Source organism: Pongo pygmaeus, chromosome 18 (genome assembly GCF_028885625.2).
Source record: "Pongo pygmaeus isolate AG05252 chromosome 18, NHGRI_mPonPyg2-v2.0_pri, whole genome shotgun sequence".
Taxonomy (NCBI): Eukaryota; Metazoa; Chordata; class Mammalia; order Primates; family Hominidae; genus Pongo; species Pongo pygmaeus.
The window spans coordinates 79093088-79116100 of record NC_072391.2 but is presented as its reverse complement, the minus strand read 5'-3'; the positions used below and the strand labels follow the sequence as shown (position 1 = coordinate 79116100).

At 48.7% G+C, this 23013-nt stretch overlaps 1 protein-coding gene across 3 annotated transcripts in view; it reads right to left on the bottom strand.

Annotated features, from left to right (window-relative positions):
- PLCG2 (phospholipase C gamma 2) overlaps positions 1-23013 on the bottom strand; it is a 177324-nt gene that overhangs the window by 120053 nt on the left and 34258 nt on the right. The window contains exon 1 of one of the 3 annotated variants that reach the window (XM_054452854.2): positions 18506-18611. The exons of the other annotated variants lie outside the window; for them this stretch is intronic. Coding sequence (XP_054308829.1) covers positions 18506-18596 — 91 coding nt within the window. The 5' untranslated portion in view covers positions 18597-18611. Of the gene's footprint in view, positions 1-18505; positions 18612-23013 lie in introns of those variants that run through there. 3 annotated transcript variants of the gene reach the window in all.

Genomic DNA, 23013 nt, shown 5'->3' with positions numbered 1-23013 from the left:
CTCCTCACCTCAGGTGATCCACCCACCTCAGCCTCCCAAAGTGCTGGGACTACAGGCGTAAGTCACCTTGCCCGGCCCAAAGCTCGCACTCTTAACCACTACCAAGGAAAGGATGAAATGAGAAGCCAGGATCCAAAGTGCTCTCCCCTGCAGACAGCAAAAACCTCTTGGCTCCCTCAGTGGGAATACAAGTCCATGGCTGACACGTGGGCCAATACAGGGCACCAGGAGATCCACGATCCGGTCTCACTGCCACTACCTTACTGTGTGACCTTGGGAGAGTCATTTTAACCTCCCTGGGCCTCAGTTTCCCCATCTGAGAAATGCAGGGATTGGGTCAGCTGTGTCATTTGGACAGTCCCTAGGGTATGCAAACACTAGTTGACACCAATTCAAGATGAAAATGGCTCTGGTCTTGTCCTTGGTGGCCCTGGAAAGAAAGTATAAATGGGTAATGTTGGGGGTGAATTGCATCCCCCAAAAAGATATATAGAAGTCCAATCCCTGGTATGTGTGAATGTGGCCTTCTTTGGAAATAGGGTCTTTGCAGATGTAGCCAAGATGAGCTCATGCTGGATTAGGGTGGGTCCTAACCCAAGACTAGTGTCCTTATAAGAGGGAAATTTGGACAGAGACACACACAGAGGGAGAGATGGGAGTGCCACATCCACCAGCCAAGGGACACCCAGGGTCACCAGCAGCTACCAGAGGCCAGGAAGGATCCTCCCCTAGAGCCTCCAGTGGGAGCACGGCCCTACCAACACCTTGATTTCAGACTTCTAAGCTCCACACTGCAAGGCAGTACATTTCTGTTTTAAGTCCCTCAATTTGTGGCACTTGTGTTAGGGCAGCCACAGGACACTAATACAGGTAATAACACGGTTTCCTTATTATTTTCAATTATTATTATTATTATATTTGAGACCGAGTCTTGCTCTGTCGCCCAGGCTAGAGTGCAATGGCACAATCTCGGCTCACAGCAACCTCCGCCTCCCAGGTTTAAGCGATTCTCATACTTTAGCCTCCCAAGTAGCATCACCACACCCGGCTAATTTTTGTATTTTTAGTAGAGACAGGTTTTCGCCATGTTGGCCAGGCTGGTTTCAAACTCCTGACCTCAGGTGATCTGCCCGCTTCGGCCTCCCAAAGTGCTGGGATTACAGGCGTGAGCCACCACACCTGGCCATCTTCATTATTATTATAACAGCTACTTACTAAGTGTTCACTGTACGTAAGGTACTATATTAACTGCTTCACTTAAATTATCCAATTTCATGCCAGCCACCCTATGACAGAGGAGTCATTATTATACCCATTTTGCTGACATAAAATTCTAAGGCTCAAAGTAGACAAGGAGCTTGTCCAAGGTCACACAGTGAATCAATAACAGAGCTGACACCAAACCAAGTAAGTGGCACCTGAAAGGCCACTTCCTCCTCTTTGGGTAACTCCACCTCCTCCCACTGAGAAAAACAGTGTTCATGACACCAGGAGGTGGGCAACGGGCCTTTCCCCTGCCCACAGGGTCTGTTCTCCAGAGAGAAGATTACAGCAAGGACTTGGCACTTTCACAGTAGTACCCAGTTCTGCAATGGACCAAGGCTGCCTCCCCATCCGCCCAAGAGGAATCCAGAGTTAGCCATAAAAGACCAAAGGAACAAATAAAAACTCCTCAGCTCATGGCCAAGAAGCTCTGGGGACTGGCAGGAGGTTTTGTTAAAGGAGATTGTCCTCGACCTGGAAGCCCTTGTAAAGGGGAGCCATGCCTTGGTCCAATGGGTTCTCCTCCCCGCCCTGCTCAGATCTCACCCTGGCCCAGGTGGCTCCTACTAGAATCTTCCTCTCAGGAACATCCCTCAAGGAGCCCCAGCTCTGAAACCCCTAACAGCAGCAGCAGCAGCAGCAGCAGCAGCAGCTCTGCGGATCCAGGGTCTATCAACCACGTGACAAGTGCTCTCTGTCCATCATCTCAGCGGTCTCTCCCACAGCCCTAAGCAACCACCATTATCATCACCTCCATTTTGCAGAAGGGGAAACTGAGGCTCAGGCGGGCTGGGCAAGCTGGGGTCTGCGTCCTGCCAGTCTAGCTGCAGACCCAGAGTTCTCCGACACCACCCGTGCTGGCTCCTGGGCTGAGACTCTCACACAGACCGCCCTCACAATTCTGCCAGCAGCCAGCAGAACACCGAGCCCTGCCGAGGTCAGGTTCAGGGCAGAAACACCTACTGGGACAGAGAACAAAGCAGGTCCCCCTTACTGAACATTTAACAGGTGTCAGAGCTGACCTCAACATCTCTTTAATCCTCCCACCAATCTTGGGAAGAAAGCCCTATTTTCCAGAGACAGCCCAGGAAGATGAAGTCACCCATTCAAGGCCACCTGGCTGGGTTTTGATGCCAAAGACACCAGGGTAGTCTGTGGGGGTGGCCCGCAGTGGAAGGCCTGGAGACAAGGTAAGTCCAGTTACCTCCTGTCCCCATTCCCACGTTCCAGCAGCTGCTCCCTGAATGACCTCTCAGAAAACCTTGGGGTGAACCAGCTAGCTTCTGGCTAAAGATGAATCCTTCCTTTGAAGTCAGGTAAGCCTCTGCAGACAGAGAGATGCCAGAAGCATTCAGCACTCCCATCGCCAAAGGCAATCGTTAGGCAAGACACACAGGAGGCCGGGCGCCGTGGCTCATGCTTGTAACCCCAGCACTTTGGGAGGCCAAGGCAGGAGGATCGCTCAAGCCCAGGAGTTCCGAGACCAGCCTAGGCAACACCCTCACCTTGGCTGTAAGTCCCCATCTCTACAAAAAGAAAAACAAATATATACATATATATATATATATAAATTAGCTAGGAGTGGTGGTGCATGCCTGTGGTCCCAGCTACTCAGCAAGATGAGGTAGGAGCATTTCTTGATCCTAGGAGGTGGAAGGTACAGTGAGTTGTGATTACACCACTGCACTCCGGCCTGGGTGACAGAGTGAAATCCTGACTCAAAAAAAAAAAAAGATTTTTTTAAATTTTGAAATTAAAAAAAAAAAAAAGGCAAGAGTATCTTTTTACCTTGTCAGTGATTAACAGGAGAAGCCAGGGACTTCCAGGTGCCTCCTCCTCAGCCACAGGGAATGGCCACCCAGACCAGAATGCTGGCTCAGGACCCTTGTACCGACCGGAGCCGCAGTCCAGGAAAAACGACCCTGGGGGTGTGGACAGATTGCAAAAGAAGGCCCCAATCCTCCAGAAGCTTCTCCAGAGCCCGGTGACTCTATCGCACAACCAGGCTGTGGCCCCCACAGAAAGGTAAAGCCCTCCTTTAAAGGGTGATTTTCATTCTGGGGTTGCTGAACCCCAAACGTGGTATCCCCATGCTGTGGGCTCTTCTCACAGACCAGAGTCAGGGAGGGAATGGGTTCTGCGAGGTGGGTGCCAGCAGGAAAGCACCCTCACCTTGGCTGTAAGTCCCCACACGACACCCCCTCTCTGAGAGGCTGCCTTCCACTTCTGGACTTCCCTTTCCAGGTCCTCATCACATCTCACAAGCATGACTCGTTTCCCTGAGTTACTGTCATGGCCCCAGCAGCAAGCTGGGCACACAGGAGGCCTTCAAGTACTGGCTGACCACTGGCTGCCCGGGCCTCGCACGCTGACACCTTCCTATCTGGGCACTTACCCTGCTCTCTTATGGCTAATGGGTCACCCACAGGGTCTCCCAATAGCTCCAAGGATGGCGGGCCTCTGCCTCATTCTCTAGCTTTGCAAGAATGGGGTCTGATCCTCACTCAGTCAACTGGCTATCAGACCACTCACAGAAGTCTAATTAAAATGGTAGATTCTGCCTGGGCGCAATGGCTCATGCCTGTAACCCCAGCATTAAGGGAGGGTGAGGCAGGAGAATGGCTTGAGCTCAGCAGTTTGAGACCAGCCTGGGCAACACGGCAAAATCCCATCTCCACAAAAAATACACACACACACACACACACAAATTAGCTGGGCATGGTAGTGCACATCAGTAGTCCCAGCTACCTGGGAGGCTGAGGTGGGAAGATAGCTTGAACCCAGGAGACAGAGGTTGCAGTGAGCCGTGATCATGCCACTGCGCTCCCACCTGGGTGATAGAGTGAGACCGTGTCTCAAAAAAAGGCAGGGTGGGGACAGATTCTGCTCAAAAAGAAGAGCATGCATTAGGGAATATTCACTTATCCTCTTTTGCTTAGTCTGAGGATTATTCCTAAAATGTGGCTGCCATGTGGAGCGGAGCCCAGGAGAGAGGCTCTGATGGTGCCTGCCACCTCTGACCACTACCACTGTAACAATGATGGTGAATATCCCCCCAAGTATTCACCATGAGTCAGGCACTGAGCAAAGGCTTTATGTGCATTTCCTCATTTGAGCTTCACAGAATCGCCACAATATCACTATTCTCCCCATTTATCAAAGAAGAAGACTGAGGCCGGAGGACAACAAATCCTACTGCTGGTAACTGTGTCCGATTGCCCAGGCTCAATGGTGGGGCATGACTGGTTCCAGCAAGACAGCAGCCTGCAGAAGTCAGTCCCTTCCGCTAGGGCAAGAGGAGTCACCCCTGCCCCCGCTTTGCCTGTGCAAATGAGTCTTCATTTGTGGTTAGCAAGCCAGCCCTTCATTTCCCCACCAGGCTCAGAGTTTTGCAAACCAAAGTTGGGGGATGGCTAGCATGGCCTCCCGGCAGTTCCTGTTGCAGACAGCTAGAAGGTAAGAGCCTTCCTTCCCTTTCAGAGAAGGCAGGATTGGGGCAAGAGCGGGGAGCCTCCTGGGGTCCCCATTACCCTCTAGCCCAGGCACTTCTGGCCTAAGTTCCCCCTTACACAAGGATCTGAGACTCACTCAGGGAGTACAAATGCCTGTCGGACTCCACAGCTTGGGGCTGAAATCTACTTGCCTCCCTCTTTCCCAGCACCGGCCAGAGAGGTCCCAACTGGAGTATGGGGTTGGATGAGGTTCAAATACTAACCCCACCACGTCCCCAACTGTAAAACTGAGACAAATAGACAGGGCCAGTTTTGTGGCATTGACATGAGGATTTAAGGAGACCTAGTTGACGGCCAAGTGCTTAGTGAAGTGCCTGGCACACAGCCTGTGTTTAAATGTTTGCTGCTATTATCCACAGATTCTCACACTGATGGTCACGTCCGTTCATTCAGCCATTTGATCAAATAAGAGTAGGTGAAAGCCAATGTGCCAGGCACTGTTCTGGGAGCTGAGGATACAGCTATGAATAAAACAAACCAAATTCCTGGCCTCGAAGAACTACATTCTAATAGTGGGAGAGAGAGACAAGTCAATATTTATTACATTTGGCAATCATAAGTGCTACAAAAACTAAACCAAAGAAGAGCAAAGCATGGTGGGTGACCAGGAGGGAGGGGCTCTCATAGAAGGTGTTATCAGGGAGGCCTCCCCAGAGGTGGTGACATCTGGGCTGATGTCTGAGATAGAATATTTCAGGCAGAGCAAATAGTAAATGCAAAGGCCCCAAGATGGAAATGTGTATGGTATGTTCTAGGAAGAGCAAAGTTGTCACCAGCTGGGACACACTGCATATGCTCTATGAAACCTTCATGATCCCCAGTGCCTGTCCATCTCCCCTCTCCTGCCTGGACATCCTAGTCACACCGTCTCTGCACTTGCATATACCCTCAGTCATCCAGAAGCCTGATGCCCCCCTAACCCTTCCCATCCCCCTCCACTATCACACACTATGTCCGTCAGTTTCCTCCGGGGTCCTCTGGAGTCAGCTGCAGCCCTTGGCAGGTGATTTTGCCATTTCATTCATATATACATATATAAAATATATGTGTGTATATATATACACACACACACACAACACATATATGTATACACACACACATCCCACACATTTTTTTGTTGTTGTTTTTTAAGACAGAGTCTTACCAGGTATGGGGGCTTATGCCTGTAATCCCAGCACTTTGGGAGGCTGAGGCGGGTGGATCACTTGAGGTCAGGAGTTCCAAGACCAGCATGGCCAACATGGTGAAATCCTGTCTCTAATAAAAATACAAAAATGAGCCAGTGGTGGTGGCATGCGCCTATAATCCCAGCTACTTGGAAGGCTGAGGCACGAGAAACGCTTGAACCCAAGAAGTGGAGGTTGCAGTGAGCCAAAAGTAACACCACTGCCCTCCAGCCTGGGTGACAGAGCAAGACTCTGTCTCAAGAAAAAAGAAGAAGAAAAAGACAAGACACTGCTGGAGTGAGTGGCATGATCATAGCTCACTACAGCCTCAGCCTCCTGGGCTTCGGTGATCTTCCCACCTCAGACTCCTAAGTAGCTGGGATTACAGGCACGTGCCACCATGCCTGGCTGACTTTTGTACTTTCTGTAGAGACAGGGTTTCTCATGTTACCCAGGCTATTCTCAAATCCCTGGGCTCAAGTGATCCCCCTGCCTCGCCCTCCCAAAGTGCTGAGATTATAGGCGTAAGCTACTGCACCCGGCCATCATTATATATTTCATCTCCCCCTCCCTGAAGGTAAGACAGCACTGCTCATTCATGGGTCCACAGCAGGAAAGCGCCTGGCACCTATGGGGATGCCACCAAGACGTAGAATAAGCCCCCTAGAGAGCGATTTGGCACTCACTACTGAGGCTGGAAATACACACGCCCCCCACTCAGAGGTTTCTTCCCCACCCACAGCTACTACAGCACCCTCTGCAACTTCAAAGGAGAAAGGGACTCAGCACAAATGCCCAGCAGGAGAGAGTGGACAAATTGGCTCTTCTCACCAATGGAATGCTCTACAGCAATTCAAAAGAAAGAAACACCTCTACATATCGATAGAAATAAACAAAAACTAAGTGCAACGTGATGAATCCTGGAACAGAAGGAGAACATATGAGGAGAAACTGTTAAAGTCCAAATGAATTCTGGAACTTTGATAGTGATGTGGTAATGTTAATTTCTCACTTTTGGCAAAGGCATCATCGCAATATAAAACAGAGAAATGGGCTGGGTGTGGTGGCTCATACCTGTAATCCCAGCACTTTGGGAGGCCAAAGTGGGTGGATCACCTGAAGTCAGGAGTTTGAGGCCAGCCTGACCAACAGGGTGAAATCCCGTTTCTACCAAAAATACAAAAATTAGCCGGGCATGTTGGCGTGTGCATGTAATCCCAGCTACTCAGGAGGCTGAGGCAGGAGAATCGCTTGAACCCGGGAGGCAGAGGTTGCAGTGAGCCGAGATAGCGCCACTGCACTCCAGCCTGGGTGACACAGCCAGACTTCTTCTCAAAAAAAAAAAAAAAAACTACTAACTACCCCATTAATGAATGAAAATCACAGATACAAAAAAGACAGGGCAGAGGGGGCAGTCCTCGTCATCATTAAAAGCCAGGTCCTGTGCTTTTCTGAATACTCCTGAGACTAGCAATGTTTGAGAGGATTGCCCACACAGGGAATTCATTCTGTGAACTGTAAAATCAGAATGCAGTTGGTAAGATACAGCCTCTTATCTCCTGACCTCATGATCCACCCGCCTCGACATTCAGAAAAGAAAAAGGAATGCAAGTTAAGGGGAAAGAAATTCACATTTATTGAAACCTTCTATGTACCCGACTTCACCAGGCACTCAGGAAAATGCCTCATTGTTCAATCATCACAGCAGCTTCGGAAGGCTGAGGCTGTGACGGCTGGCTTCTATATGAGGAAACTGAGTCTCAGACGACTTTTATAACTTGCTTAAGGTTGTAAAAGCAGGTTTTCTCAAGACCCTCTGCTGACCCCCAAGGACTCGCTGATCAAAACTGCAGCTCATAAAAGCAAAGGAAGAGGCACCACACCACAGCACAGAATAAAAATGACACTTCTTGGCCAGGCGCGGTGGCTCACGCCTGTAATCCCAACACTTTGGGAGGCCGAGATGGGCTGATCACGAGGTCAGGAGATCGAGACCATCCTGGCTAACACAGTGAAACCCTGTCTCTACTAAAAATACAAAAAAATTAGCCGGGCGTGGTGACGGGCGCCTGTAGTCCCAGCTATTCGGGAGGCTGAGGCAGGAGAACGGCGTGAACTTGGGAGGCAGAGCTTGCAGTAAGCCAAGATCGCACCACTGCATTCCAGCCTGGGAGACACAGCAAGACTCTGACTCAAAAAAAAAATTACATTTCTCAACAGTCTGAAACAGACTTCACAAGTTGTCGGCCTGGGAACTGCATCAGGGTACAGCAGTGTTTTGTCAGGTCAAGATCATTTTGCTTATTTGTGTGTTTCAATGAGTCAACTTTTTTTTTTTTTTGAAACTGAGTTTTGCTCTTTTGCACAGGCTAGAGTGCAATGGCATGATCTCTGCTCACTGCAAGCTCCGCCTCCCAGGTTCAAGCGATTCTCCTTCCTCAGCCTCTCAAATAGCTGGGATTACAGGCATCCGCCACCACGCCTGGCTAATTTTGTATTTTTAGTAGAGACAGGGTTTCTCCGTGTTGGTCAGGTTGGGCTCGAACTCCCGACCTCAGGTGATCCACCCACCTTGGCCTCCCAAAGTGCTGGGATTACAGGCATGAGCCACCGCGCCTGGCCGAGTCAACGCTTTTTTTAAATGAGGAGATTTCACGGTAACAACCTATATTTCCAGCTGCAGATCTGTGGACCCTGAGCCTGCAGCATGAGGTAGGATCTGTCCACTTTATACCAGGCACGCATGCACCGGCTCCCCGTTAACCATGGTTCCCACCACCCCTAGATCTTTCCCAGTGTGCAGCCTGTGTTTATTGTCATTTGTCCCCTAGATGCAACCTGCTTCTCTTATTTAGGTCACCTGTCCAGCTTCCTGCAGGTATTTGTGTTTCTGATCCCTCATCTGAAACAGAAGAAGTAGGATTTTAAAGAAATAAGTGCAGGCCGGGTACAGTGACTCATGCCTGTAATCCCAGCACTTTGGGAGGCTGAGGTGGGCAGATCACCTGAGGTCAGGGGCTCAAGACCAGCCTGGGCAACATGGTGAAACCCTATCTCTATTAAAAATACAAAAATTAGCTGGGTGTGGTGGCACACCCCTGTAGTCCCAGCTACTCAGAAGGCTGAGGCACGAGAATCACTTGAACCCAGGAGGCAGAGGCTGCAATGAGCCAAGATGGCACCACTGCACTTCCAGCCTGGGCAATAGAGTGAGACTCTGTCTCAAAAAAAAAAGAAAAAGAAAAGAAAAGAAAAAGAAATAAATGCAACGTCTCATGCTTATATCTGAAAACTTAATTGCACCTGCACAGGAGGAATCAGAGCTTCAAAACAACAGCCACACGTGACTCATGCCTGTAATCCCAGCACTTTGGGAAGCCAAGACAGGTGAACTGCTTGAGCCTAGAAGTTCGAGATCAGCCTGGGCAACATGGCAAAACCCCAGCTCTACCAAAAAAAAAAAAATACAAAAAATAGCTGCGCATGGGAGCATACACCTGTGGTCCCAGGTACTTGGGAGACTGAGAGGAGAAGATCACTTGATCCTGCGAAGTCGAGGCTGCAGTGAGCGATAGCGGCACCACTGCACTGCAGCCTCAGTGGCAGAGTGAGACCCTGTCCCAAAACAAAAACAAAAACCAGCAATCCTCTATAATGTATGAGATTAACCACGCACCTTACCACATATCCCATTGAGGGGGGGTCCCCTGAGTCTTATTTCAGCACAAGGTCAACAGGGAGATGCAGCCCTAGGCCACAGCACAATCATGGGGCTTAGGAATCTGCAGAACATGAGGAAATTCCCTAGGGGAACAGGGAGGCTGGAAATAGAAACAAGTCCAGGTTCAAGTGTCCTGTCTTCAGTCATCTCATCGGATCCACAGGAGGCAGGAGGCTGGTTCTGCAGATCTCCAACAGGGATAAACCAAGACCTCAAATGGATACAGAAGAAGAACTTTTTAAAAACCCAGCAATTCCTCAAAATTGTCTCCAGTGGCCTTGAGAGTCATACTAGAAAATCATGGTAAAGCTATTCCAGCTAAGCGGCTTTGGGAAGGTTCTTGCTACTTTATGAAACTCAGTTTCCCCATCTATAAAATGGGTAGACTCGTCAAAAAGCATGAGGAGGATTTTTAAAGTGCCAAGGACAGAGGTTAATAAGACCACTCAGAGGACATGGTTCATGAGTGGCTGCTGCTATCACCATTTGAAGCACTAAGTATTATAGAGAAGCTTCCTGCAACAACCACCACTATCACTGACTGAACATGTGTTATTCTAAGTGCTTGTTACATTGAATTCTAAAACACTGCTGTGAGATAGGTCCTACTATTATTGCAATTTTATCAGTGAGGAGACTGAGGCACACGAGGTCAAGCACTTTGACCTCCAGGTCACACTGGTAAGGCAGAGCTGAAATTGGAGTCCAGGGAGCCCGCCTGTGGACCCCTACACTGACCTCCTACTGCACCTAGGTGAGGACACAGATCATATTTGATGCTTTTCTCGGCTCCCCCATCTCTGAGCCTAGGATCCTGGAGCCCCGCCGTGGCAGAGGGAAGCACATCTCCAAACAGGGATGAACCCCAAGAACCAGGAGGTGGATGTGATGCCAGAAATGAAGGTGGCAAAGGGGCTGAGGAGGACTCTAGCTTTCTGGCATGGGGACCTGGCTGGATTGTGGTATCTCTTACCAAGATGGGGAAAACTGGAGCAATAGGTTTTAAAGGCAGAGATCTCAGTTGTTTTGGTGACAAATTCCATTCTGGACACGTTGAGTTTGAAATATTTACTAGATACCCAGTGCAACTAGACAACATTTCCAGAGCTCCTGCTCCAAGTTCAAAGCTCCTTTCATTGACATCTGAGAAAATTTCTCTGGTCCAACCCCATCTGATTTCTATGTCTTCTTTCTCTACGATCCACCTAACACCCTGTGTGACAATCTTAGCCTTGTCATCTTGTCTCTGTCTCCCTAAGACTTGAACCCCTGAAGGACAAGACCTTGCTTTGGTCAATCTGGTGACAAGCAGAGTCTCCAGCATGTGGAGGGGCTCCGTAAATATTTACCGAATGGGTCAAGGAAAGGGATCTCAGGAGATGGTTACGAGGGAGTGTGTTTCCTATTAGATGAGCGCAAAAGTTGTCGCAATTTTTGCCATTAAAGACAAGTTACAATTAAACTGCAATTATATTTGCACCAACCTAATATTACTGCTCTAAAAGATTAGAGCATCTCGGGTTGGGCGTGGTGGCTCAAGCCTGTAATCCTAGCACTTTGGGAGACCAAGGCGGGCGGATCACCCGAGGTGAAGAGTTGGAGACCAGCCTGGCCAACATGGTGAAACCCTGTCTCTACTAAAAATACAAAAAACTAGCCAGATGTGGTGGCACATGCCATGTCTATAGTCCCAGCTACTTGGGAAGCTGAGGCAGGAGAATGGCTTGAATCCAGGAGGCAGAGGTTGCAGTGAACTGAGATCGTGCCATTGCACTCCAGCCTGGGTGACAGAGACAGACTCCGTCTCAAAAAAAAAAAAAAAAAAAAAAAAAGATTAGAGCATCTCTTCAGATCTAATCTAAAAGATTAGAGCAGTAATAGGAAACAAACACACTCCCAAATAAGCATCACCAGGGCCAGGATGGCCCCACAAACCTAGTGGCTTACAATAATACAAATTTATCACCTTGCAATTATGCAGGTCTGATTTCCAAAACGGGTCTTGCTGGGCTAAAACCAAGGAGTCAGCAGGGCTGCGTTCCTTCTGGAGGCTCCAAGGGAGAATCCACCCATTGCCTTTCCCAGCTCTAGAGGCCACCTGCATTTCTTGGCTTGTGGCCCCTTCCTCCACCTTCAAAGCCAGAATCCTGCAATCTCTCCCTGACTCTGATCTCCTACCTCCCTCTTTTAAAGATCTTTGTAATTACATTGGGCCTACCTGGGTCATGCAGGAGAATCTCCCCATCTCAAGATCTTTCCCTAAATCACACATGCAAAATCCCCTTTGCCACATAATGTAACATATCCACAGGTTCCAAGGATTAGGACATGAACACCTTTGGGGGTCTGTGCAGGGAGTTACCATCCAACGAAAGGTGACATCATTGGGAAGGACAAAAAGGCCAGAGGTCACATGGCAGCTATGAGAGGATCCCAGCCATCCTGGCCTCAGTGTTGCTCTTTAATTATAACTGCTGAATCTGAATGCCCAGTCTCTCCCATACCCCATTATCTCACCAATGTGGCACATGAGGAACACGGTGAGAAGGCCTGAGAGAGATCCAAACATGATCCCAACAAAAAGTCCCAGCCAGACCTGGCTCCACAAAAGCTGGAGGTGCTTTCTAACAGTCACAATCCCAGAGGCTGTTGGCTGACAAATCACAAGAAAATAGTTGGCTGGGGCCATGTGCAGTGGCTCACGCTTGTAATCCCAGCACTTTGGGAGGTTGAGGTGGGTGGATTACTTAAGATCAGGAGCTCGAGACCAGCCTGGCCAACGTGGTGAAAACCTGTATCTACTAAAAATACAAAAATTAGCTGGGTGTGGTGACGCATGCCTGTAATCCTAGTTACTTGGGAGGCTGAGGCACGAGAATCACCTGAACCCGGGAGGCAGAGTTTGCGGTGAGCTGAGATCACGCCATTGCACTCCAGCCTGGGTGACAAGAGTGAAACTCCATGAAAGAAAGAAAAAGAGAGAGAGAGAGGGGGAGGGAGGGAGGGAGGGAAGGAGGGAGGGAGGGAGGGAAGGAAAGAAAGAAGAAAGGAAAGGAAAGGAAAGGAAAGGAAAGGAAAGGAAAGGAAAGGAAAAAGAAAAAGAAAAAGAAAGAAAAGGAAGGAAGGAAGGAAAGAAAGGGAAAGGGAAAGGAGGAAGGGAAGAAGGAAGGGAGAGAGGAAGGAAGGAAGGAAAGAAAAGAAGGAAGAAAAAATAAAAGAAAAGAAGAAAGGAAAGAAAAGAAAAGAAAAGAAAAGAAAAGAATTGGCTGGGTGCAGTGGTTCATGCCTGGAATCCCAGCACTTTGGGACACCGAGGTCATGGGATTGCTTGAGACCAGGAATTCAAGGGCAGCCTGGGCAACATAGAGAGACCCTGTCTCTACAGGGGAAAAAAAAAAAAAAATTAGCTGGGCATGGTGGTGCACATCTGTAGTCTCAGCTACTTGAGAGACTGAGGCGGGAAGATCCCTTGAGCCCAGGAGTTTGAGGCTACAGTGAGCTATCATCACACTACTGCACTCCAGCCTGGGCAACAGAGCCAGATCCTGTCTTTTAAAAGTAAATAAACAAGAAAACAGTCATCTTAAAGCCTTCAACACAAATCCAAGCTAGACAGGGAGGGGCTCACTTCAGAGATCAGACAGTGCAGCCCCTGTCCCCACTACATCTTCACCTGGACTCTCATGGGGTGAGGGGTGGGGAGCAGCATTTCAGGGACTGGCCAGACAGGAAGCCTGGCCTCTGCGAGCAAGCAGCTCACTTCTGTGTTTCTGTCGAGAGAGGAAGCCTCTCTGCTGCAGCTCCACCCGCCACAGGGGCTCACCAGAGGCCTGACTGCAGAGATCCAGTCTCGAGGTAAAGCCTCGGGGAAGCCAGATCTCCCCTAGGCTGGACTGAAACAATCCATCCATATCAGAAGGGCAGAAACATAAAAATGACCATAAGGAGCCACCATTCAAGAGGCCACTTTCCTGTGAAACCGCAGCAACATAGGCCTCCCCTGCTTTATAAGTGCCCTACGGCTGCTGTACCAATTACTGCAAACTCAGTGGCTTAAAGCAACACACATTTATCATCTTTCAGCTCCTAGGTCAAAACCAGTCTCACTGGGCTAAAACCAAGGTGTCAGCAGCACTGGTTCCTTCTGGAGGCTCCAAGGGAAAACCTGCTTCCTGGCCATTTTCACCTTGTAGTGGCCGTCTGCAATCGTGGGCGTGTGGCTTCTTCCTCTGCCTTCAAAGCACATCACTTCAACCTCTGTTGCCACCATCTTGCCATTGTCTTCTACTCACTCTGATCTCCTGCCTTTTTCTTTTATTCTTTTTTTTTTTTTTTTTTTTTTTTTTTTTTTTTGAGATGGAGTCTCGCTCTTGTCTCCCAGGCTGGAGTGCAGCAGCATGAAGTCGGTTCACTCACTACAGCCTTTGCCTCCCGGGTTCAAGCGATTCTCCCGCCTCAGCCTTCTGAGTAGCTGGGATTACAGGTGCACGCCACCACACCCAGCTAATTTTTGTACTTTTAGTGGAGATGGGGTTTCGCCATGTTGGCCAGGCTGGTCTCGAACTGCTGACCTCAGGTGATCCACCCGCCTCGGCCTCCCAAAGTGCTGGGATTACACGCATGAGCCACTGCCCCCAGCCCCATCTTTTTCTTAAAAGGACCCTGTGAACACACTGGATCCACCTGGGTAACCCAGAATACTCTCCCATCTCAACCTTCTTAATTTCATCTGCAAGGTCCTCTTTACCAAGTAACATGACATATCCACAGGTTCCAGGGAGCAGGACATGGACATCTCTGGGGGCTATCAATCATGCCTACCACCGATGCCTACCCTTCAACATCCTGTCCACTGATCTGCAGAGGAGGAGAGTATTATTTCAAAGACAGTTTTGGAACATCTTCCCAGGAAAGCCAAATCTCAACCCCCCACACCCCACCACAATTGACAAAGCTAAGAGAAATTGAAAACAAGCTCTAGGACAAGCACAGAGGGTAAAAATGAAAAAGGAAGAAAAAAAGACACTCCCTATTTGCAGCATCTCTGCAGTGTAAGGGTGCTTTGCATACACACTGGAGAGTCTAGTCTCATCTTCTCTAGTTAACACAGGAAAACAGAAGGCTCAGCGAAGTTAAGGAATTTGCCCAAAATCACACAGCCTGCTAATGGTGGATCTGGGATGGAACCCAGGCCTGTCTGGCTCTCTCTTTGTGCTGCTCTGAAAAAAAAAAAAAAAAATCTTGGATCTTTCTGAGATTATTTGAGAGGGGAGGGGTCCCCAAAAGTTGTTTGCAGTAAAACCTTTTCTTTTGGGTAGGAAGTTATGCAAAGCATTTGCCACTGCCCCCAGTTGCTTGGCAAGTTAGCAGAGAAAGATCTATTTTGGGGCTCTGCTCTCCACTGATCTGTTCACCACCCGCTGCTTATACGTTTTTTTCTACAGAGGCCACTTCCTGAGGCTTAAATGGGTTGGTCAGCCCAGCAAGACCCAAGCCTGGCTCAGAGCAGGACACAAGGCAACAAATAGGGCCAGCACTGAGCAGCCAGGAGCCCCCAGGACCCACCTCAAAAGGAAAACCACCCATCTCAGAAGAGGCAACGGCTGCCTGTCAGCCGATCACCAAGACACACAGTATTCGAGCCCTCGAGGAAGGCAACAGCCACTGAGGCTGCCCAACTACACGTGTACATTTGTATTATTTCATTCATTCATTCATATTATTCAAGAGCCCCAAACTGGAAATACCTCCAGTATTCACCACTATGCCTTGGGGTGGTTTGTTACACAGCAAGAGACAACAATCCATTATTATTACTATGATATTTAGCATCTGCTATGTGCCAGGCATTATTCTAATCACTCACATGTTAACTCACTTAATCTCACAACAATCTGATAAAGCGGGTAATGTGGCCAGGCACGGCGGCTCACGCCTGTAATCCCAGCACTTTGGGAGGCCGAAGCAGGCAGATCATTTGACGTCAGGAGTTCTAGACCAGCCTAGCCAACATGATGAGACCCTGTCTCTACTCAAAATACAAAAATTAGCCAGGCATGATGCTGTGCACCTGTAATCCCAGCTACTCAGGAGGCTGAGGTGGGCGGATGATTTGACGTCAGTTCTAGACGAGCCTAGCCAACATGATGAGACCCTGCCTCTACTAAAAATACAAAAATTAGCCAGGCATGATGGTGTGCACCTGAAATCCCAGCTAGTCAGGAGGCTGAGGTGGGAGGCTTGAACCCGGGAGGCGGAGGTTGCAGTGGGCCAAGATTGCGCCACTGCACTCCAGCCTGGGTAATAGAGTGAGACTCTATCTCAAAAAAAAAAAAAAAAATTGGGTAATTTTCCCCATTATATAGAGGGAAAAACTGATGTGCCCAAGATCTCCCATCAGGAGAATGGGGGAGTAAGCGGTAGTATATTCAGTCACTGGAATGCTGCTCAGCAATAGAAAAGAAAAAACTACTGATGCTAGCAACAACATGGGCGAAGCTTGAGAACGTTACACAAAAGAAGTCGAATGCAAAACACAGTCTACTGTATCATTCCATGTTTATGAAATTCTAAAACCAAGGAAAAAGCCTGGATGACTCAAAGTAGGTTGGGGTGGCCTGGGGCAGGGTGTGTGCATGCTGGGGAGGGTGGGGGGCTGCTGACTGCAGAGGGAAGTGAGGGAACCCTCTCTCCTGTGATGGAAGGTGTTCTGTATCTCAATCAGGGTGGTGGTTACACATGTCTACACGTGTCAAAATGCATCAAACTATGTACTTAAAATGAGTGCCTTTTATTGTATATAAATTAAATATGAAATAAAGTTCATTTTAAAAAGTTCTTAAAGTATGAAGCACATCTTCCATTACCTAAAAGATCATAATTCTTAAAGATGAAATAGGACATCTTCATAGAAAAGCAACCAGATGCTAGTTTAGGTCCAATGCTCCCTGGAGGGCAGGAAATGGGAGATATTTTTCTTTTGTGTTTGTCTGTCTTTTCCAAAGGTTCTAGAATGAATCTGCATTTCTCTGATAATGGAAAATAAGACCTACTAAATGTAATTTTTAAAACTGAGCTAGGGCTAGGCACAGTGGCTCACAGCTGTAATCCCAGCACTTTGGGAGGCTGAGGCGGGCGGATCACAAGGTCAGGAGTTCGAGACCAGCCTGGCCAACATGGTGAAACCCCATCTCTACTAAAAATACAAAAATTAGCCAGGCATGGTGGTGGGTGCCTGTAATCCCAGCTACTCAGGAGGCTGAGGCAGGAGAATCGCTTGAAACCGTTAGGCGGAGGTTGCAGTGAGCCGAGATAGCGCCACCACACTACAGCCTGGGCGAAAGAGCAAAACTTGGTCTCAAAAAATAATAATAATAATAAATAAATAAATAACTGAGCTGGGATAGAGTCCAGCCTTCCAGAGGTGGCTGGGAAGATCTCACACCTCAGGGCAGGGTGAAAAGCAGTGGGCGAGGAGTCAGGAGGTCCACCCGGCTAAGCCTCAGGCTTCCTGGGTGCCCCAAGCCAAATCCTTGACTTCTCCAAGCCTGGCTACACAAGGGGATTCACAGGAGCTCCCTCGCCTCACAGGGTTGGTACCAGATGAAGCCTCAGAAATGAGCTCTGAAAATGGATAGGAGGCAGTGTTGTCACTCCACACCTGGGAATCCAACACCCCTAGGATGTCCCAAATCTGCCCAGACATCTGACTCTGGAAAGAACACGAACCATCCTCCACCCACCACATCCATCTCCAGAAGCAGCCCGGCACCCAACAAGGTCTTTGTCTTCCATGCTCAAGCACCGCCAACCCCCACTGAACCCCAGAGTCAGGCCGACCAGAATGTGGATCTGAACTCTGCCATGCCCCGCTGTGTAGACTTGAGCAAGTCACTGGACCTCTCTGAGCCTCAGCTTCCTCTGCAAATTGAAGGAGTTACACCTGCCTCATGGGGGGCCTGGAAGGATGAAATAAGATGACGGTGTTGGAAATACCCTAAGTTCTCACTAAAAAGCTGTATTTATTTTTGTGATTCAAAGAGCCCCACCCCACAAAAAAAAAAAAAAAAAAAAAAAAAAAAAAAATCCCTTGAGCCCACACTAGCTTATGGAAGAGGAATCAAATCCCCCTATTCATATTCTATGTAAATACCAGTTCTCATGAGGCTGCCCTCCACACTCCTCCCTTATGTCAGAGTGACAGGCTCAGCAGCCCTCAGTTTCCATGGAAACTCATGACAAGGGGCATCATGATGGAAGTTATTTCAGCCATTTCCTGCTGCCCACAGTGCCAACAAGGCCTGCCGCAGCAGAGAAAAGGTGTGCCCAGCTAGTTGGCTCTGTCCTGGCTATTGTTCAGGCCACTGAAGCCTCCAGAAACACAGCCCTCACCAGGCAGATAATTCCTGAAGCTCAGGCCTTCGGAGCTCCATTTCCATGCAGCCGATGAGTATCCCCAAGATGCAAGCAGAGGAAGAATGGCATTCACCTATGCAGACAGCATCTATGTTCTACCTCGTATGTGCTAGTCATCACGCATGACACAGGAACAATGAATGGAACAAACAGCCCCCTTTCAAAGAGCTGACAGTCTGAGAAAGAGAGACATTAAATGCCCACATAAATATAAATAACCACCATACGACAATGCTCCCAAAGAGAAGAGCACGATGGAATGAGAGACTAATGGGATGTCCTCCAGAGGGGCAGGAAGTGAGGAGCTGACTGAGCCACAGACTTGATCAGGCAGAAAGGACCTCATCAATGAGGAAACTGAGGCACAGAGGGCCAAAGCAATCCTAACAGGAGTAAGAGCTTAACACACAAGCTCGCTGAATACTCACGAGAGCCCTGTAAAGTAGGTGTTGTAGTTCTCACTTCACAGATCAGGGGACACGAGCCCACAGAGAGGAAGTGACTGAGCCCAGGCCACATGATAGGAAGGAACTGAGAGTAGATGACAACCAGGTCTCTCTAATCTTGCCCCTTCCCTCCCAGAATCTGTCTTCTCCTTTGGGTCTTTGCTCTCAACCCCAAGAGTTCACTTAACCCCCTTCTCCCCGAAACAATAAGGGACATGAGAACATGTTCATAAGCACAGGGAGCTTGTCTCATTTTTGCCTACCCTGGCCTGGACCTGACATGTAATAACTTATCAATGAATGTGTTAAGTGAAAGAATCACAACCGAGGGCAGGGGCTTATGCCTGTAATCCCAGCTCTTTGAGAGGCAAAGGGAATGAGGGTCGCTTGAGTCTGGGAGTTTTAGACCAGCCTGGGCAACAAAGTGAGACCCTATCTCTAGTTGAAATTTTAAAAATAAATAGATAAAATAAAATAATCACAAGGTGCCCTCTGATGTTCTGCACACATCTTTGTCATCTTCTGGAAGGGCAGGTGCAGTCTGAGGGCTCTTGTTTTACCACTTGTGTTTACTGAAGCTGTAGCAACACTAAACACAGCTGACAAAAGGCGTTTAAAACCACTCTAGTGCCTCGCGCAGCACCCTTCAAGACGATGCACTCCAGTGTGGGCAACAAGAGCGAAACTCCTTCTCAAAAATAATAATAATAATATCAACATCTAAAACAGCTTTCTGTTTTTAGTGGAAGACAGGTGTTTCACACGCACTAATTCATATTATCTTCATAACTGCCTCACGGCACAGGTACTAATATTATTCCCATTTTATACATGGGAAATGGATGCATAGTCCTGCTCCACCTGGAGGACTCTTCCCATCGGATCTTGGCCTAAATATCAGCTCCTCAGAGAGGCCTTTCCTGACCACCCATCACGTGGGCTCTTCCTGTCCCTTGTGCTGACTTCGCTTGTAAAGACAGGGCTTTGTCTTCACCTCCCTTTTTACCATCCGTCTCTTCCCACCAGCCTTCAAAACTCACAAGAAGGACACTGTGATGGTTGTGCCTCTATTTCCCCAGCATCTAACGCATCCAGTGCCCATCACCTTCTGGGCAATAAATGGGTAACTGTGCAATGGGCATAGGAAAAAAAGCCCAGCTCAGAGAAGACTCTAGACCAGCTAGAAAGAGGCAGAACTGGGATGTGGCCCCAGGTGCCTGAGTGTTTTCCCACTAATGATAACAGCGCAACCTCACTTTCAGTTCTTGCTTCTGGACTTGCTTCAGGATCTTGGGAGTAAGTCATAATTTCTGGCTAGGCACCGTGTCTAACGCCTGTAATCCCAGCACTTTGGGAGGCTGAAATGGGAGGACTGCTGTAACCCAGGAGTTTAAGACCAGCCTAGACAACATAGTGAGATCCCACCTCTACTAAAAAAAAAAAAAAAAAAAAAAAATTAAAATTAGCTGGGCATGGTGGTGCATGCCTGTAGTCCCAGCTACTTGTAAGGCTGAGGGAGGAGGATCATTTGAGCCCAGGAGGTCAAGGCAGTAGTTGAGCTGTGATTGCACCATGACACTCCAACCTGGGCAACAGAGTGAGACTATGTCTCAAAAAAAAAAATTATAATGAGGGACAAGGTCTCCTTCTCAGACTTGCCAGGTCACCCTTTTCATGGTCCCAAAATAGGCTATGCCAGATAGTTCAGTATCTGAAGCCGAATTAGTTTTATTTGTTTTTTGAGACAGGGCCTTACTATGTTGCCCAGGCTGGAGTGTAGCGGCACGATTTCGACTCACTGCAACTTCGATCTCCCAGGTTCAAGCAATTCTCCCACCTCTGCCTCCCGAGTAGCTGGGATTACAGGCATGCGCTGCCACACCCAGCTAATTTTTATATTTTTAGTAGAGGCAGAGTTTCACCATATTGACCAGGCTGGTCTCGAACTCCTGACCTCAAGTGATCCTCCTGCCTCAGCCTCCCAAAGTGCTGGGATTACCGGCATAAGCCATCGCGCCTGTCTGTGAAGGCCCTTTTTTTTTTTTTTTTTTTTAGATGAAGTCTTGCTCTGTCACCCAGGCTGAAGTGCAGTGGCACAATCTCGGCTCACTGCAACCTCCACCTCCTGGGTTCAAGCAATTCTCTTGCCTCAGCCTCCTGAGTAGCCAGGATTACAGGTGCAAGTCACCATGCCTGGCTAATTTTTGTATTTTTAGTGAAAACGGGGTTTCACCATGTTGGCCGGGCTGGTCTCAAACTCCTGACCTCAAGTGATCTGCCCACCTTGGCCTCCCAAAGTGCTAGGATTACAGGCATCAGCCACTGTGTCTGGTCATTTAGGAGTGCTAAATTACAGCGCACTTAAGACCTACAAAGGTTTCCACCAAGAAGACCGTGAGAATCAAAGAAGCCACCTGCATGGGAACTGGAAAAAATCAGGCTGGATTTTCCCATGCTCAGACTCCCAGCAGCTGAAGACGGACTTGTGTTCTGAGTGGCTTTTGAGCCCCCATGGCCTCTGAAAGGGCCAGGAGAACTTCAGAACAACAGGCTGAGTAGTCAACAGAGCCCAGGCAGGGCAGGCTGAAGAAAAAAACAGCCCCCAACCATGGCAGTGTTAAAGATGCAAATTAGGAAGCCTCTAGGGGGTGGTCTCTCAGCCCCTGCAGTTTCCCGCTGGAAAGACAGGGTCCCTGGGATACACTCTAAGATTGTATCTTCACCTCTGGGAATCAGAGGCTCAGCTACACAGAAGGATCTCACTGTGTTGTGTGGCTGCCAACCTGCTGAGGCTGAGACCCCTTGGTGAGGACTGGGAGACCCATGCCCTAGCCTGGGCCCACCAGGGAGAGCTGAGAACCCCCTCCCTTCACAGTCCAGTAAGGCCCAGTATGCAATAAAACCTCCTCCCTTTGCATAACCACCCTCTGCATGAACAGGCGTTCCAGAGCGTCATATCACAGGTGCTTCATTTTAAGCCTGAATTCCCCAATTATCATTCCTTCCATAACTCAGGGAAAAAAGGAAATGTTTAAAAATTAACTTCAGCAACTCTGGTTTTGCCTTGGAAGATTTGTCAGGCTGGAACAGCCACTGGAACAAGCAGTCCTGATAATAATAAAAGTAACTTCTTATCGCCACCATCTCCAGCAGCTGACGTTTAGTCAGCACTTACTCTAGACAAACCCTGTGCTACAAACCTAATGTGCATTGGCTCATATAATCTTTATCCCAACTCTATGGGGAGAGGATCATCATAATCCCCACTGCAGAGAAAAAGAAACTGAGGTTCAGAGAGGTTAAGTTAACTCCCTGTGGTCACACAGCAACGGAACAGTGAGACAGGACAAAAGCCTTGGGTCCTTGCTCTCCATTCTCCCTGTGCTTCATGTCCCCCAGGGTCTTTTTTTTTTTTCTTTTGAGATAGAGTCTCTTACTGTTACCCAGGCTGAAGTGCAGTGGCATGATCTTGGTTCACTGCAACCTCCACCTCCCGGGTTCAAGTGATTCTCCTGCCTCAGCCTCCCAAATAGCTAGGATTACAGGCACACGCCACCATGTCTGGCTAATTTTTGTATTGTTTTAGTAGAGATAGGATTTCACCATGTTGGCCAGGCTGGTCTCGAACTCCTGACCTCACGTGATCTGCCCGCCTCAATCTCCAAAAGTGCTGGGATTACAGGCATGAGCCACCACACTCAGTCCCCATGGGTACCTTTCAATCCAATCCCAGCTACACCCCACCTTGCAGATCCTCCACTCCTAAACACTCTGACTCCAGACTATATCTCTGCCCCCATCTTAGCTCCTGAAGCACTGCTAAAACAGGCAGGTCCCCTCAGAAGACCTTATTATCTATTGAGGAGAACAGTGAAATAACCAGAAAACAAGCAAAACGACAGCCTATCCTTCGGACCTAGTACCATTCTCCTCCGCTGTATCTTAAGACATTTATATCGTAGCCCCAAAGTTTGGCACTAACACACAGACCCCAGCCTGGGTTCCCCGCCCCTCATCCTCTCTCCTTATGGACGGCAACCTCCTAATATCCAAGTACCAGACCTGACTTCTAGATCACTCAACACACCCAAGGTCAAGGCCCAGAGAGATGCCCCTGAATACCATGGTCTCCATCTCTGGTGGATTCAAGATAGCCACAAACTTCTTCCCATCAACAGGTAGAATCTATTTCCCTTCCCTGTGTCAGGGCCGGCCTTGTGACTTGCTTTTAACATAGCAAAAGTTTCAGGCTTCTGCTTTCTGTCCCTTGGAAGCCATCACACAGAAGACTAGCTACTATGAGACCACCATGCTGTAAGGAAGCCCAATCTAGCCACAGAACAGGGAGAGACACTGCACGAAGGAACACTGGTGGCCTAGAAAGCTCCTGGGAACTTCCAGCCTGGCCATCCGCTGAATATATTCAGGTAAGGGACTCTAGGCAACACCAAGTGAGACAGAACAGCAAATCCACTGACTGAGCTCTGCCC